At 39.3% G+C, this 15,188-nt stretch overlaps 1 protein-coding gene across 1 annotated transcript in view; it reads left to right on the top strand.

Moving 5' to 3' along the window:
• Window positions 1–5,979: 5,979 nt before the first annotated feature.
• The window catches only part of LOC139944215 (WD repeat-containing protein 90-like), a 56,285-nt gene continuing 47,076 nt past the window's right edge, over window positions 5,980–15,188 (top strand). The window contains exons 1-8 of the mRNA XM_071941184.1: window positions 5,980–6,139; window positions 7,533–7,624; window positions 8,960–9,275; window positions 10,192–10,486; window positions 11,014–11,137; window positions 12,025–12,084; window positions 13,574–13,732; window positions 14,231–14,302. Coding sequence (XP_071797285.1) covers window positions 6,130–6,139; window positions 7,533–7,624; window positions 8,960–9,275; window positions 10,192–10,486; window positions 11,014–11,137; window positions 12,025–12,084; window positions 13,574–13,732; window positions 14,231–14,302 — 1,128 coding nt within the window. The 5' untranslated portion in view covers window positions 5,980–6,129. The remainder of the gene's footprint in view (window positions 6,140–7,532; window positions 7,625–8,959; window positions 9,276–10,191; window positions 10,487–11,013; window positions 11,138–12,024; window positions 12,085–13,573; window positions 13,733–14,230; window positions 14,303–15,188) is intronic.

Below are 15,188 nucleotides of genomic sequence, written 5' to 3'. Positions count from 1 at the left end.
TTTAATAATAATATCATTCAAGGTTGAATCTTAAAGGAACACGTTGCCTTGGATCGGACGAGTTGGTCTATTAAAAGCGTTTGAAACCGTTTGTTATGAAATGCATATGGTTAGAAAGATGTTTTAAAAGTAGAATATAATGATCCACACAAGTATCACTCGAAACTGCACGGTTTTCCTTTTACGTCGCGAACTATCACGGTCGGCCATTTATGGGAGTCAAAATTTTGACTCTCATAAATGGCCGACCGTGTTAGTCGACAGGGTAAAAAGAAAACCACGCAATTTCGAGGCATATATGTGTAGATCATTGTATTCTACTTTTACAATATCTTTCTAACCATATAAATTTTACAACAAACGGTTACAGAACGATTTTCAAAGACCAACTCGACCGATCCAAGGCAACGTTTCCTTTAATGCAGTGAATGGAATGCGAAAGACGGCGGGCCAAATACTTTAGTGGGAATCTGGGTTAAGATGATGGGTATGCGTGTGTGTGGGGGGGGGGGGGGGGAGGGGGGATCCAGTGCATTCGCCGGGGAAGTTTTGTTGTTTGTAGTATACAATTTAATTTTTGACACTCAATACTTTCTCTAGCTCTGTGAGAAAGGAAAAAAACACAACATAGAGTGCTATCACACATCGGTGTAGGTTATAGAACCGAAATTAATACTCTTTATCACCTATATGCAAATTATAACATTTTGTTTGAACCTTGACAGCCCCTGCCCAACTTGTAGTCACTGTGTATGTCTCAAAATCAATAAATAAATTATTTACTCCGCTGACTTTAAGATGTCAGGTCCGACTTTCAGCCGAACATTTAGACTTACTTGAAATAACTTAAAGGAACACGTTGCCTTGGATCGGACGAGTTGGTCAAAACAAAAGCGTTTGTAACCGTTTTTTATAAAATGCAAATGGTTGGAAAGATGTTTTAAAAGTAGAATACAATGATCCACATAAGTTTGCCTCGAAATTGCGTGGTTTTCCTTCTACTGTGCGAACTAACATGGTCGGCCATTTATGGGAGTCAAAATTTTGACCCCCATAAATGGCCGACATGTTAGTCGACGAGGTAAAAAGAAAACCACGCAATTTCGAGGCATGTTTGTGTGGATCATTGTATTCTACTTTTACAACATCTTTCTACCCATATGCATTTTATAAAAAACGGTTACAAACGCTTTTCAGACACCAACTCGACCGATCCAAGGCAACGTGTTCCTTTAATACATTCGTACATGTTTTAGCTTAAAGACACTGGAAACTATTGGTAATTGTCAGAGACCAGTCTTTTCACTTGGTGTATGTCAACATATGCATAAAACAACAAACCTGTGAACATTTGAGCTCAATATTGGTCGTTGATAATAATGAAAGAAAAAACACCCATGTCACACGAAGTTGTATGCTTTCAGATGCTTGATTTCGAGACCTCAAATTCTAAAGCTGAGGTCTCGAAATCAAATTCGTGGAAAATGACTTTTCTCGAAAACTACGTTACTTCAGAAGGAGCAATTTCTAGCAATGTTTTATACTACCAACCTCTCCTAATTACTCATTACCAAGTAAGGTTTTATGCTTAAAAATATTTTAAGTAATTATCAATAGTGTCCACTGCCTTCAATAATAGGTATTGATAGTCATATTGGCGCACGTTAACATCAGACATATCCTTCTTGTTTGAACTTTGGCCCCAAAACGGCATCATTTGGTCCAACTTTTTTACAACAAGAGACAATATTATTTCACGTTTGGTCTGCCTCCAATTCCAGCAAGACTAAATGCAGCTCCTTGCTGGTTTATGGTACACCTCTTCTCAACGCTAAACAACATACACTGGCCGCCTTTAAACTATGAGCACTGCCAAACTTCCTGTTACTATTACAGGACAAACTGACACAAAAACAGCTGCAACTTCCTGCCCTATTTAAATTGCTCAATCAATAAATTTACTGTTTGGTCTAATTTACCATCTGTTGTATTTTTAATTAAATAAATCTTGCCAACTGTATCATTTCATTTGGGGTATATATATTTATTTTTTTTTGGAATACCTGATGTATTCTTTTAGGCTTCATGATTACCTCACCTTGAACCCAATGTTTGGTTTTTAAAAACCAATAAATAGAAATAATCAGGCAAACATTATTAGACGCGGCCGACCGTTGGCGCTTTTGCAGAGAGACAAAATAATTATGTGTGTATTTAGGAAATTCTGCAATAAAATATTCCGGACTGACGTTGACAATAGACCTACTAGGGCAAAATTTCATAGAGCTGCTAAGCACACAAATTTGCTAAGCATGACAATTCTTCCATGATAAAAAAAAAAAAAGGATTACAAACAAAATTTATATTTGTTGCTTATTGCTTGTTACTATACTCAGCTGTTGTTTGCTTATCCCGAAAATCAAGTGGAAATTTGGTTGGTAATACTGTAAGGAAGGAATGTCATGCTAAGCAAATTTCTGTGCTTAGCAGCTCTATGAAATTGAGGTCCTGGATTTCTGTTAATATTTCATTTATCTGAAGGATTTGATGCGTTTTACTGGAAGAATACGGGAACTCGAACGGGGGAAATAATTGTGTGATGTGTACCGCTCATGGACAAGAAGTCCCATAATTTTTACATTCAGTCACAAGCCAGACTGAGGCAACGAAGGCGATTGTCTCCATGCCCCTTGGTCATTGCCTTGGTGCCCTTGAAGTGTTTCGGTAGAATTTAACATTTCCCCATATGGTACCCTTTACAAAGAAGAAAATGCCTCTCAATAACATGCAAAAGCGAAGCATACAGCTAAGCCTTTTTCAGACTTATTGAACCTATACCGAGTATCGAAGTGTCAGCATTAGCCGATCAAAGCAAAATTAAATTTAATGTTCTACTTTTCACTTTTGTTGCGTTAGTTCCATTTGTTAATCCAGTTGCAGAAAAGGATTAATTAATTTGATCATGGAGTTGTGTAGCTCCATGATTGAATAATCTTACCTGACATGTCTGTCCTGTATTTTCTGGCCTGCTGCAAAACGACAAAACTTGAGCTTGAATCGCTATAGATAGATGCTGCCTGTGACTCCAAAGGAATCTTTGTGTTTGTGTGTACTGGTTTAATGCAATGACTTTCTACGTGAAGCTTCGGGAGACGTCTCGAAAGCAGTTTGTGAAAGAGGAGCCAATGAATACTCTCACTCTAGGCGTAGCCTTACGTCAAGATCTTCGTGGCTTACACAAAAGCTGTGTATCCGCGAAGCGTTTGGAAACAGAGACTACATCAATGCGCACGCGAGTGGCGGTGCATCTAGTCTTGGTGCAAGACGTTTCTCGTTTCCCTTTCACGCACACCGCGGCCAATTCACCGACAGCGCCTCCCTGCACGGACTCGCCTGACTTAGTCCACTCACCGCCCCGGCTCTGGGCGGTGAATGTCGGTGCTGGCGCTGTTGGTGAATTAGCCGCGGTGTGCGTGAAAGGGAAAAGAGAAGCGTCCTTCACCAAGACTACGGTGCATCTTGCGCGTGTATGCGTGGACTCCAGTCGGCCACTTCGCGGCTAAAGTAGGAGCCAGGAAACCTTGACGAAAGGCTACTCTGGTGAGGGTCAGACTATGCGTGTCTTTTTTTCTGGAATCTGCTTTAGACCATTTAAATTTAGTTTTGTCTGTTTGGCTCGCCATAGGTGCTCCCTAATTTGCATTTTACGCTTTCCTTGCGTTAGGCCCGCACCTTTACCATTGTGTTTGATATAGTCACAGTCATTCAAGCGTATTCAAGCCTATATAAATGAAGAGTTTTCTCAGTCTCCCCATTCAGGTGAAATCACTTACATCGAGTTCAGATCGTTTTATCATTTATCTCTGCGTATATTTAATGACTGACTTGGTGCCCCCCCCCCGACCCAGGGCTAAGTGGTTAATTTGCTAAGATACGTTTATTTTTGGTATTGGTCGTTCCCTTTTCTCTCGTTCTTGTACAATTGTGTTCTTCAGGCATGCCGACTTTGAGTCGTGCTTCTCCTGCGGCATGTCTGGCCATTCCCAGTCAAGTCCCACACCAGCCGACCCTTACACCGAACACAGACCTCCATTCTCATCATGGCACGCCCTATCCTACCAGTTCCAGAGAGCATTGCCCCAAGCAGGCCACCAGCGTCTCTACAGGGCCTTTTGATAACGCCATTTCCAGCACCGCCTCAACATTGCCAAAGGCACAGTAAAGACAATACATGTATTTGCAATAATATTTGATATCCTAAGATAGTCCGCAACCACCCATTTGGCTCGATTTTCCTCTCCTATTTCAAGCCCAGTAAGAAAAAGTGCTGCAAGATGTAATCTTTGCCAAATCTGAGGAAACGGTTATGGTTTTATTTCTACAAAATGTCATCAATTTTGGTCCTTGTAAGAATTACAAGGTATTTCTCTGGTATCCCCTTTTCCCGAACAAGCGTTAGCAATTAATTACTTGTCACATTATAAAAAATCGCATTCAAACTTCAAGACGAGACGTGCCGGTGTTAAGGCTAACCACTTATCTTGGTTCCAAGTCTGTGATCGTGCCTTGTGTTAGCTGTCATCATCAGGCAATAAAATAGTGCCTCAATTAGCGCCCTCTTGTGGTTTTAGTTCGTGATTCTTATTCATTGGTTTGTACACAACCTTCGGGATTGGGTGAATTAGTCCAAAAGTGGGTGGAATACAATTATTGACTGTGGTGGTATAATGATGGGAACAAAATAACAAAAGCCAGGATGACAATGAGACCGCCCCCCCCCCCCCCCATAAAAAAAACAAAACAAAACAAAACCAAGAGTGCATGAGGATATTATGAGGACAATTAGGGCCTCCAACTTTTACGGACAACATTGGAGGCAATCAACTGCAGCGCGTGCTACAGGATCACTATTAGCAGTGATTCATTTTTCAAAGAATAAAAAAAAAAAGGTCCTACTCTCTAAAAAAAAAACCATAAAAAAACCCGTTACACTGGGTTTTAAAGGCAGTGGACACTATTGGTAATAGCTCAAAATAACTATCATCATAAAACCTTTCTTGATTACAAGTAATGGGGAGAGGTTGATGGTATAAAACATTGTGAGAAACAGTTCCCTCTGAAGTGACGTAGTTTTCGAGAAAGAAGTAATTTTTCACCAATTATCGTTATCTTTCATCATTATCTCGCAACTTCGACGACCGATTGAGCTCGAATTTTCTCAGGTTTGTTATTTTATGCATGTTGAGATACACAAACTGTGAAGACTAGTCTTTGCGGTTACCAATAGTGTCCACTGTCTTTAAGTTGGACTAACATAATTGCCTTTTCGGAGGGGATTATGGGAATTGTGAATTGTTGTTGTTTCACTTATCTAGTAACTGCAAATCTAAGTTTCCTTTATTTTCTTCTTCTTCTTCAGTTTTTCAACATTAAGCAACTGTGACAAAAATATAAGTAATTTATCCTGGGACTCGTGGCTTTGTAAACAACCCGACGGGAAGTGTTGGAATAAAAACATGAACCCCCTGAATTCAGGAACTTTTGAAAGATGAATTTGGAAATAACTCCAGACCCAATGAGCGGGGAAAAGAATGCAAGGAGTAGAAGGGGACAGTGACTCCATCATGAGAGGGGGAGGTGACTCAAACTATTAACAAATTAATTTCCTCATCAAAATGCTTGTTGCCGAGGCTACATTGCAGAAAGAGGGCAAGAGGGACTTGCAACAATAATTCGCTCGTATCCATTGACAACCAAAGATGAGCCCGAGTGTGTGATCAATCCACATAAACTCACGCGAAAATAATAGTTACAATGTTAGACGTGACTCTGATTTTATGCATTGTAGCGCAATGACTGAAACACTGATCAAGAACGAACGCTTTGCTTGGAAAAGTGGACAAATCGCGTCCGCCTGGTGCATTGCCGAAATAGCGCCCTCTCGGGAAAAATATTAGTTTGACTGGTGTCTCAGTTTATGTGCAAGGCATATTAAATTACGTTGTGAAGACAGGGTACCATCTAAATAATATAGCTATGGCGGTGATTTCGGAAAAACGTTTATTTGACAAGTTCTAACTTAAAATGCTCGTTTTGGAATAGAAAGCTGTTTTCGAAGGAAGAATTAACATGTCGAGACGTGAGTTAACCAGATAGTCATTACATTTGTTTTAATATTTTTTGTTGGACAGTCCAGTTGGTTTCTAATTAGTTACTTGAACTGTGACGGTAACTTTGTGGGCGATTGTATGCCGATTGTATTGTTTATGTTTTGGAAAATTCATCGACACATACAATATTGTACACACTTCTCCCATCTAGTCGATTACCGCGCGAAGAGACTGTGCGCGACAGATATTACTATCAAAAACATTATCTGTATCTGTGTCTGTGGAACTTGGAAGCCGGAAAAAATAGTGTCTAAAGAAGACATATAGGCTTAATTTGTAAAGTGTTTAGTTTAATTAAAGTCACCTGGAAATAGAATTGTTTTCTTCTTAAAACAGTAACTGATCGAGAGTGAGAGTGAGAGTATGACGTTTCTGAACAATACAATTTTTTTAGTAATTGTTTTTAACGATTTATATGTTTAAAAAAATAAGTAAAGTTGTGTGAGGGGTGACTCCGCCTACCCCTTTTGTGATGTCAATCGAGGGAGACTTTCCCTCGAACACCGAACACACGTACGTGCAAGTACATTCAAGTCCTAGTCATGAGTTTTACGTTTCGAAGAAGTAGTTTTCTTGCATTTTTCCGCCAATGTCAACCAGGTGTATTGCTTTAAAGCCAGTGGACACTTTCGGTAAACAGTATTGTCCAAGGCCCACACTTCGTGTATCACAACTTATATATAAAATAAGAAACCTGTGGAAATTAAGGCTCAATCGGTCATTGGAGTCGGGAGAAAATAACGAGAAAACCCACCCTTGTTTTCCGCACGTCTCGCCGTGTCATGACATGTGTTTACTATACATCCGTAATTCTCGTTGTCGAGAATTGATAATTGTTTTAATGTTTTCTCAAAAAGAAAAGCATTTCATGGAATAATATTTCAAGAGAAGTCTTTTACCATTACCTTCTGTAAACCCTGTAAGTTATTTGTAAATCTGTGAACTTTTATTTTTGTTTCTGTTCCGAAAGTGTATAATGGCTTTAAAATAGATGTTAAACATTTGCATCCGGGGATAAAGAATACTAATTTTGTTTTTTTACCCATATACACCAATGTGTGTGAGCACTGTATACTCAGTACTTACCTGAGTTCTGAGAAAAAAACCAGAACAAATTTAACATACAAAACTCACAAACACAAAACGAGAGATAGGCCCGATGGTTCACACACTTCAATACTTATTCATATTTGTAAACTTTCTTTGCGTGTGCATATAAATTATCATGATAACTCTGTGAGTGGAGAATGGTGTAAAACTGAAATTGTGACCTGGAGGGTTTTGAGCCTAAATAATGTCAATTGGTATACAATTTAAGACGATGACTTTGTATAAATTTAAGACTATGTTTTTTGTTTACAGTTTGGCAGCATCCGTATGTCAATGTCTTCAAACATCTTAATGTCTCGGAATGGAAGAAATCAACAAAAGAAGGAGAAGTTGTCTCCATCATGGTAGGATGGCTCCCTTGAAATTGTTTTATCAAACACAAATTTCATAAAACTGACTAGCTTTAAAGACACTGGACCCTAGTATTGGTAATTGTCAAAGACCAGTCTGTTCAATTGGTGTATCTCAACATGCTTTTAGTAAACCGTTAAAAATTTGAGCTCAGTTGGTCGTCGAAGTTGCAAGATAATAATGAAAGAAAAAACATCCTTAAAAACTACATCACATCAGAGGGAGCTGTTCTCACAATATTTTATACTAACAACCTCTCCCTATTACTTGTTTCCAAGTAAGGTTTTATGCTAATATTTCTTTTGAGTATTTTTACCAATAGTGTCCACTGCCTTTAAAGGATTGGTGTACTTTTTGTAACACAAAACACAATATCCACAGATATTGTATATTAAACTTAGAAAGCTTGTACACTTATAACTTGCTGAGGTGCTGTAGTTTTTTGTTAGATGAGTAAAACAATGTCACCAAAATAATGTTCATCACAGTTTTAGCATGTAAACACATTTATTAGTTCATAATTGGTAAAATAGTTTTTTACATGCTAAAACAATTTTCACCTCACTGAGACAAACATTACATGTATTTCTGTGACTTGTTTTACTCATTTCTCAAAAACTTCAGCACATCAGCAAGTAATAGTCTCAGGGAAGCTTTTTACTATCATTATAAATCTTTAAACTGCGTAAGTTTAATGTAAATCTGTAGACATTGTGTTTTGTGCCAGTGCAAAAAGTACCGGTACCCAAATCCTTTCAAGCATAGTGCAAATCACTACTTCCTAGCGAAACAGACCAACTCAAGTTTTTATTAATTTCTGTGTGATCAGTTTCAAATCAAAGACAGACCATGGTTTTGAATGACTGATGTAAATATATTATACAGAGCACTTTAGTACCCCCCTCCCCCCCCCTAGCAGACCTGGAATTTCATCTTCCAAAAGGGCAAGGCAATTTTCATTTTGCAAAAGGCACTTCAATTGAATAAATCTTGAGGTCAATTGGAAGCTTTCACAGGGGCACAAAGGCCAAATTAGGGGTCAATGTAGGCCATGGTCTTCGTGTCTTGCGTGTAATTCCAGGCCTGCCTAGGGGTGTGATAAAGCGCTATATTATAAGAACCTTGCCATCGATTCCACCAAACTCTTCCTAACTTAGGATTAATCTTAGGGCTTAGGACGAGTTCAGTTCCGTATCCGAAGAAGTTAGGACGCGTTGAACCTGTCCTAATATGTGTGTAACTCAAGATAGGATTAATCCTAGCGTTTCGTGAAATGGGCTGCAGCATTATTAGAAGTATTACTTTAAAATGTTCTTCTCATTTTACAGGACAAGACACTCAAGAGCACCGTGTTTCGAATCTCCGGTTCCATTCCCGCCGGGAACTACATCCAGCTCCCTCGGACGTCAACACAGTCCCTTGGGCTCACCGGTCGCTATCTCTACCTCTTGATAAAACCCATCCCATCCAAATACTTTGTAGTTCACTTGGACGTCGCTACGGAAGAAGGTTTAATCGTTAGGATCTCCTTCTCGAATCTCTTCAGGGAATTCAAGTCCACGTCCACTTGGCTGCAATTCCCGTTCGTCTGTCATCCAGGGAAGGGCTCCGTGGAAGGGGTGACCAGGAAGACTGCAAGGCAGGGTAGGGAAATAGTTCAGTGGTCAGCGTCCAGTGTACCATAAAACTGGGAATTTTTTTATTGAATTGACCGTATTGAATAACCCCTTTTTTTGCTATAAAAGTCGCCATTTTGTAAGGCAAACCGTATGCGCGTATAAGGGCGAACATGTAGCATTCCCGGTTTGATTTCTACAGCACATGCACGCAAACGCACTGACACCATCTTGTTGGGCAGATATTTGAATGGTGACGTCAAATTCAATACGGTCTATCAGTTGTCCCGACCAATTTTAGCAAAAATCCATTCAGTTTCACTTACACATTCAAATTCACGCATTCACCCTTTGAACTAGGATTACTTTTTAACTATATATTTTCGTTTTCGTACACATGATTTGTTTTTTCTCATTCTATTCCATTCAAAACTGCACTTTAAAGATAAATTTCTACTACATACTTGTCATACATGTACGTGGTTGATTTTACATCGATCCTGTCCCGGCTATAGCAAAGTAAAAATGAGACCGTTAAGTTGGCATAGCGTCCTCACTTTGCTCTGTTTTCCTCGATTTGTTTATTGTTCTTTTCAGTCGTAGGGAGTCATAGAGTTGTAGGAGTCCTACAATGACCAATGTGATGTTGAATTGAAATGTGAAAACACTGTGATGGTTTAAGCTATATTTCTTGGCACTAGATACTATACTCAGCTGAAACTTTCACAAGTGACTTTTATTGTATCTTTCTTTAAAACCAGGCAGCCGTAAGGTAATATAAAAAAACTTTTTCCCTTTCCTGAAACTTTGACATGTGACTTTTATTGGGGATCTTTCTTTATTTTGCCTTTAGGTCAGCATTATTTTGACAAAAACCAATCTACACATGTACCTTTAAAAGTCTGTCACCCAATTTAACAAAAATAAAAAATTTCGTTTTCAAGATATCCAAGGCCCCGCCCCACCATCTTCAAGATGGACCATCCTCCTGCTGGACTTCCAGTACATCCTCTCCATGTACCTCAATCGTAGATACTCCCATCTCAAGTCGGTCCGTCTCTGCGCCAACATCTTCATCAAGAACCTCTTCACCAGCGACATGCAGTATGAGGCGGGGATCAGTCTCCAGCAGGCCAGAGAGGCGGGGCTCATTGCCAAGGGCGTGGCGCCGTTGCCGAGAGACATGGCTTTCCCTGTACCCAAGGGAGGACACTGGCACGATTTATATGACTACATCAGGTGAGTGGTTGTCAGAAGTAAGGTTTCTAGTTCTTTTCATTTTCTCATTAAAGGCACTGGAAACTATTGGTAATTTCTCAAAATAATTGTCAGCTAAACACTTTCTTGGTATGAAGAGCTGTTGATAGTATATTACAATGTGAGAAACTGCTCCCTCTGAAGTTTTGTAGTTTCTGGGAAAGAGCTAGTTTCTCACTCAAATAGTCAAAGACTTTAATAAAAAATTATAAACAAAAGAGTACACATATACAACACTGTAGTCAGAAATAGCCAAAAAATACGTGGAAAATATATATAAATTTGACATAGTATGAAAGATAATTTCATAGGCTACTGATTGTATGCACAAAGTTTTTCAAAACAATCATGTGTTTCCTGTGAAAATCAAGATTGAAACAAGTAAACACAGCATTTGCACTGCAATGTGACCTTGGTCAACAATGCGGTATCCGGCTGGGGCACTTGCAATTTATAAACAATGTGGTATTTGAAAGGGTTAACAAATTATTGTACCTCTCACCCATTAGATTCCCTACAGCAGCTAGTCGGGTCCCATTTGACTCAATTCAGGTACACAGCCCTGTACATAGCAAAGGAGGGCAGGAACTAGGCAAGATGAGTCCAGAGAGAGTTGCTCCCAAGACGGTCTATGTAAGTTTAAATTCCTCTAATTATTAAGGGAATAAAAACGATTTCTTAAACGGTCGTTTAAAACCTGCAGGGTCGGTGCCGTATGATGAAGGCCCAAGCCAAAGGCAAGTCCCTTTATCGCACGGCCACAACCCTGCAAGGTTTTAAACTGCAGTTTAAGAACGAGTCACTACTCTTTTATTCCCATTCATAAATGTTTTCTTTAGATAAAAGGTGTAAGAAACTCTGTAAAACTTATCCGTTGTCTGACGTCCTTGAGCTCTGTATGTACGTGTATTGCATTTGTGAGACAGTTTTCGGATTGCATTCGTCAGCGGTTAGTCTTGGTGCAAGACGTTTTTTGTTTTCGTTTCACAAACAGCGCGACCAACTCACCAACATCGCTCGTAACAAGAAAAGTTGTGCATCAAAACTAGCGTGTAGTGCCCGAAAACAACCGATTATAAACAGCTGCAGCTGGTTATTATCAACCGTTTAAACACCCCCACGTAACACGCTCTCCACCAATAGGAATAGCGAAACTGTCTGAGGTATTTATGAATATATATTTAAACATGGCTGCGCGCTCTGATGTAGAGATGAAGAAGGTGGCCCTGCACCCGATTTCACGAAACGCTAGGATTAATCTTATCTCAAGTAAGGACGAGTAATTCTTCCTAAACTTAGGATGGGTTCAATGCCTCCTACGTCTATAGTTACGGAACTTAACTCGTCCTAAGTCATTACTCCTAATTTAGGAATCGTTTTGTGATATTGACGGCAGGACCATGCTGCACTCAGAAGTCCTTACATTTATTCTTAAACTCATAGACAGGAGCTGTCTCTAAAGTGCAGAACACCAATGATAATGGTTGCCTAAAACATTGGTACAATTTTATTCCTTCCAGGGCAGTCGTGATGTCAAGTCAAGGCTAACTGATATCAACAAAATAACAAACCCAAAGAAGGTAAAGGAATTTTAAATCGTACCTGAACGAGTTTCTCAAGGAAAAATTACTTTTCCCTAAACAGCTTCATATTATTATGAAAGAAGTTCAATAGGCTGCTAAAATATCAACATATTAAAAGATTTTTCTATGAAACACAGCCAGTACTCATGTAATTTCCGTTTATGTTTTGACTAGTTTCACTAGCCATCCTCAGAACGAGGCACCACCAGTAGGTTGGTGGCGCTGTTTCCTGCTACGGCCACTGGTTGGTGGTTTGGCCGAGTGTGTCCACCCCCGGGTGGAACTTGGGGTATGAGGGGGTCCCATATGTGTGAAAGTTCGCACCCTCCCTCGTCTCTGTTGAGAGTTGATCGTCGGCTCCTTATCTAAAGAATTTCCCGAATCCACCGTCTACATTTGTCGCCCTCTCTGTGTAAAAATTGCACTGTCGCCCAGTTCATCACATGGTTGTTGTCTCTAGCGTGTTCTGTTATCTACAATTGACCAAACCAGTGGCTGTAGCAGGAAACAACGCCGCCAACCGACTGTTGGTGCCTCATTTTGAGGATAACTAGTGAAACTAGTTGAAACATAAACGAAAATTACATGAGTATTTGGCCGTGTTTCATAGAAAATTCATTTAATAAGTTCATATTGTTATTGTTTGTTAGTTTGTTTGTTTAGATGATCTTCCCATCAAGGGAACTTGGCAATTTCCCACAAAGGGATATAAACACCAAGCTGGCAACAGCCAATCTCTCCCAAACAAATAATGGCTCAACATATATGATTATGAATTGAACAAATCAAGAAGTTGTGATTTTGTAACTAGACAACATCACTTAGTCTAGTGAAATCAATATCAATACAAAATGAATGAATAAGTAAACAAACTCTTAACTTTCCAACCTCTTAGATTGTTACCCCTATTCAAATGAACAAATCTTTGTTTACATTGTTAGCTATCAGGCCATTACAAATAATTTCATCCGATGCTGAGCTTTCATTTAAAGGAAAGACCACAAAAAATGCTCAGCAAGGAAAACATGTCCTATAAATTGCAAACATTTTATATAAGAAAATCAGCCTAGTATTGTAAAAAAACTTGTTATGATGGAGGGTCTTGAAGGCTGCTGTAACCACATGAAAAACTTGACTATGGGTGATTAGGTGCTTCATTTAACAATCCATGGTTACATACTTGTGAGACAATTACATGACCCTTCAGAACCAGCCATTCAGCAGGTTTTCAGAGGATGCAGTAACCGAGATGTGAAGTTGATAAATGAGGGGGTTTTGTTTTACACATTCAATCATTCATTCATTTGTTTTGATTAAAAAAAAAAACTGGCAGCACAAAGCTGAATTATTTGGTATTACAAGGTTAAAATATTGTTAAAAATTACACAGATAAAAGAGCTATTTATATCACAACCACAGTATACTGGGGTACACTAATACATTTCAACAAAGTTGAACAATAAATAAAAATATAAATTCTCTACAGCATGGTAGGAGACAATCCAAAATGCAGAGTAAAAAGCTACCAGAGGTCGGTTTGGACCACGATGTCTCTGTCTTACAAGGTGCTTTGGGCGAGGTCCACCTCTTCGCTCGGGACGAGGACGATGTGACAATACATCGTCATGACAGCCGTACAGGAATGGTAAGTTTAGAGGGATAAGTGCAATAACATGGCCACCCTTCCTTTGCGAAACAGCTGTTTCAAATGTGCTAAAATGGCTAGACTCTGGTCAGTGATACACTGGTCAGGGCCTGCATTGGGGTTTTTTTATTGGTGTTTTTTTTATGCAAGTCGCCAGACACTACTTCAAGCTGTGGGCTACAGTTTTATTTTTTATTTTGTTGCCACCTAATCCTAGGGCTGAAACAGGGTTACCCCTTTCACAGTCCATACGGATGTAGGCTTGGGTATCATCAATTTCAAAGCCTGGCCGGTGGAGCAGAAAGCACTACCTCAACAATAAAACATAGCAAGTGTCACGACCGGGATTCAAACCCACACTCTGCTGATCAAGCACCAGAGCTTGAATCCGGTGCTCTTATCCGCTCCGCCATGATATGCCAAAGTAGATGCAAAAAATGACAAAACCCGATGTTTTTTTACACTGTTCCTGGTCTCACTTTTTGTATGCAATTCTAGACAATGTCAAGTAAGGTTGGAACGGCAAGAACATCTGCAGCACTGCCAGACAGTAAGGAGCCCAAGTACAAGGTGAATATAATACAAGTATAATATGAGACCCGCTCTGTAGAAATGAGTAAGATGTTGACAATTTAAAGAATTGAGTTATATGCATGGCTGGAAGAACACACCAGCAGCAGTTATTTGGTACATGTCTAAGCTCTGGGGTGTATAACGTTGCTGAGCTACTCCCATATGAAATTAGCCAATATATCATTTTTTGATAAAAACGAATTACAAGTAAATTGATGTTTTAAACTACTGTTTCGCGCTACATGTATATATTAGCAAAAGGATACAAATTAGACTAAAGTTTGATCACAAAAGTGTTGTATTCATAGCTTTGTTGGCCAAAAATGAGTGTTCTGAAAGTTTACCATGCAAATATAGATCTTAAAAAGTAAGAATGATATTTTCCACATTGAACTGTCTATTACATGATAATGCATTGGGCGACGTCTGACTCATTTTCACAGAGTGCGTCACATTTGAGAATCAGATTGGTATAGTTGTTTCTTTCCAGTTGTGGATCCCCGTTCGAATCCAGCCTTCAGTTGGCTTATAATAATAATATTAATATTAAGTTTTTATATAGCGCTTTTTCACACCCGAAGGGGGTCCTAAAGCGCTTAAAATTATTACTCCTGCAGCTGATTTCACAAAACTCTAGGATTAATCCTGTCTCGAGTTAGGACGAGTAACCCATCCTAACTTAGGATGAGTTCAATGCGTCCTACGTATTTGGATACGGAACTGAACCCGTCCTAAGTCCTAAGATTAATCCTAAGTTAGGAAGAGTTTGGTGAAATCGACGGCTGGTCACTGGGTCTTAAATCATTCCTTAAACCATCTCAGCTCCCTGGTGGGGAGTACAGCCTTGTGCATCAAATGCGCTACTCGGCTAAACCAATCACAA

This window comes from Asterias amurensis, chromosome 11, assembly GCF_032118995.1.
Source record: "Asterias amurensis chromosome 11, ASM3211899v1".
Lineage (NCBI taxonomy): Eukaryota > Metazoa > Echinodermata > Asteroidea > Forcipulatida > Asteriidae > Asterias > Asterias amurensis.
This window is presented reverse-complemented; position numbering and strand designations above follow the sequence as displayed.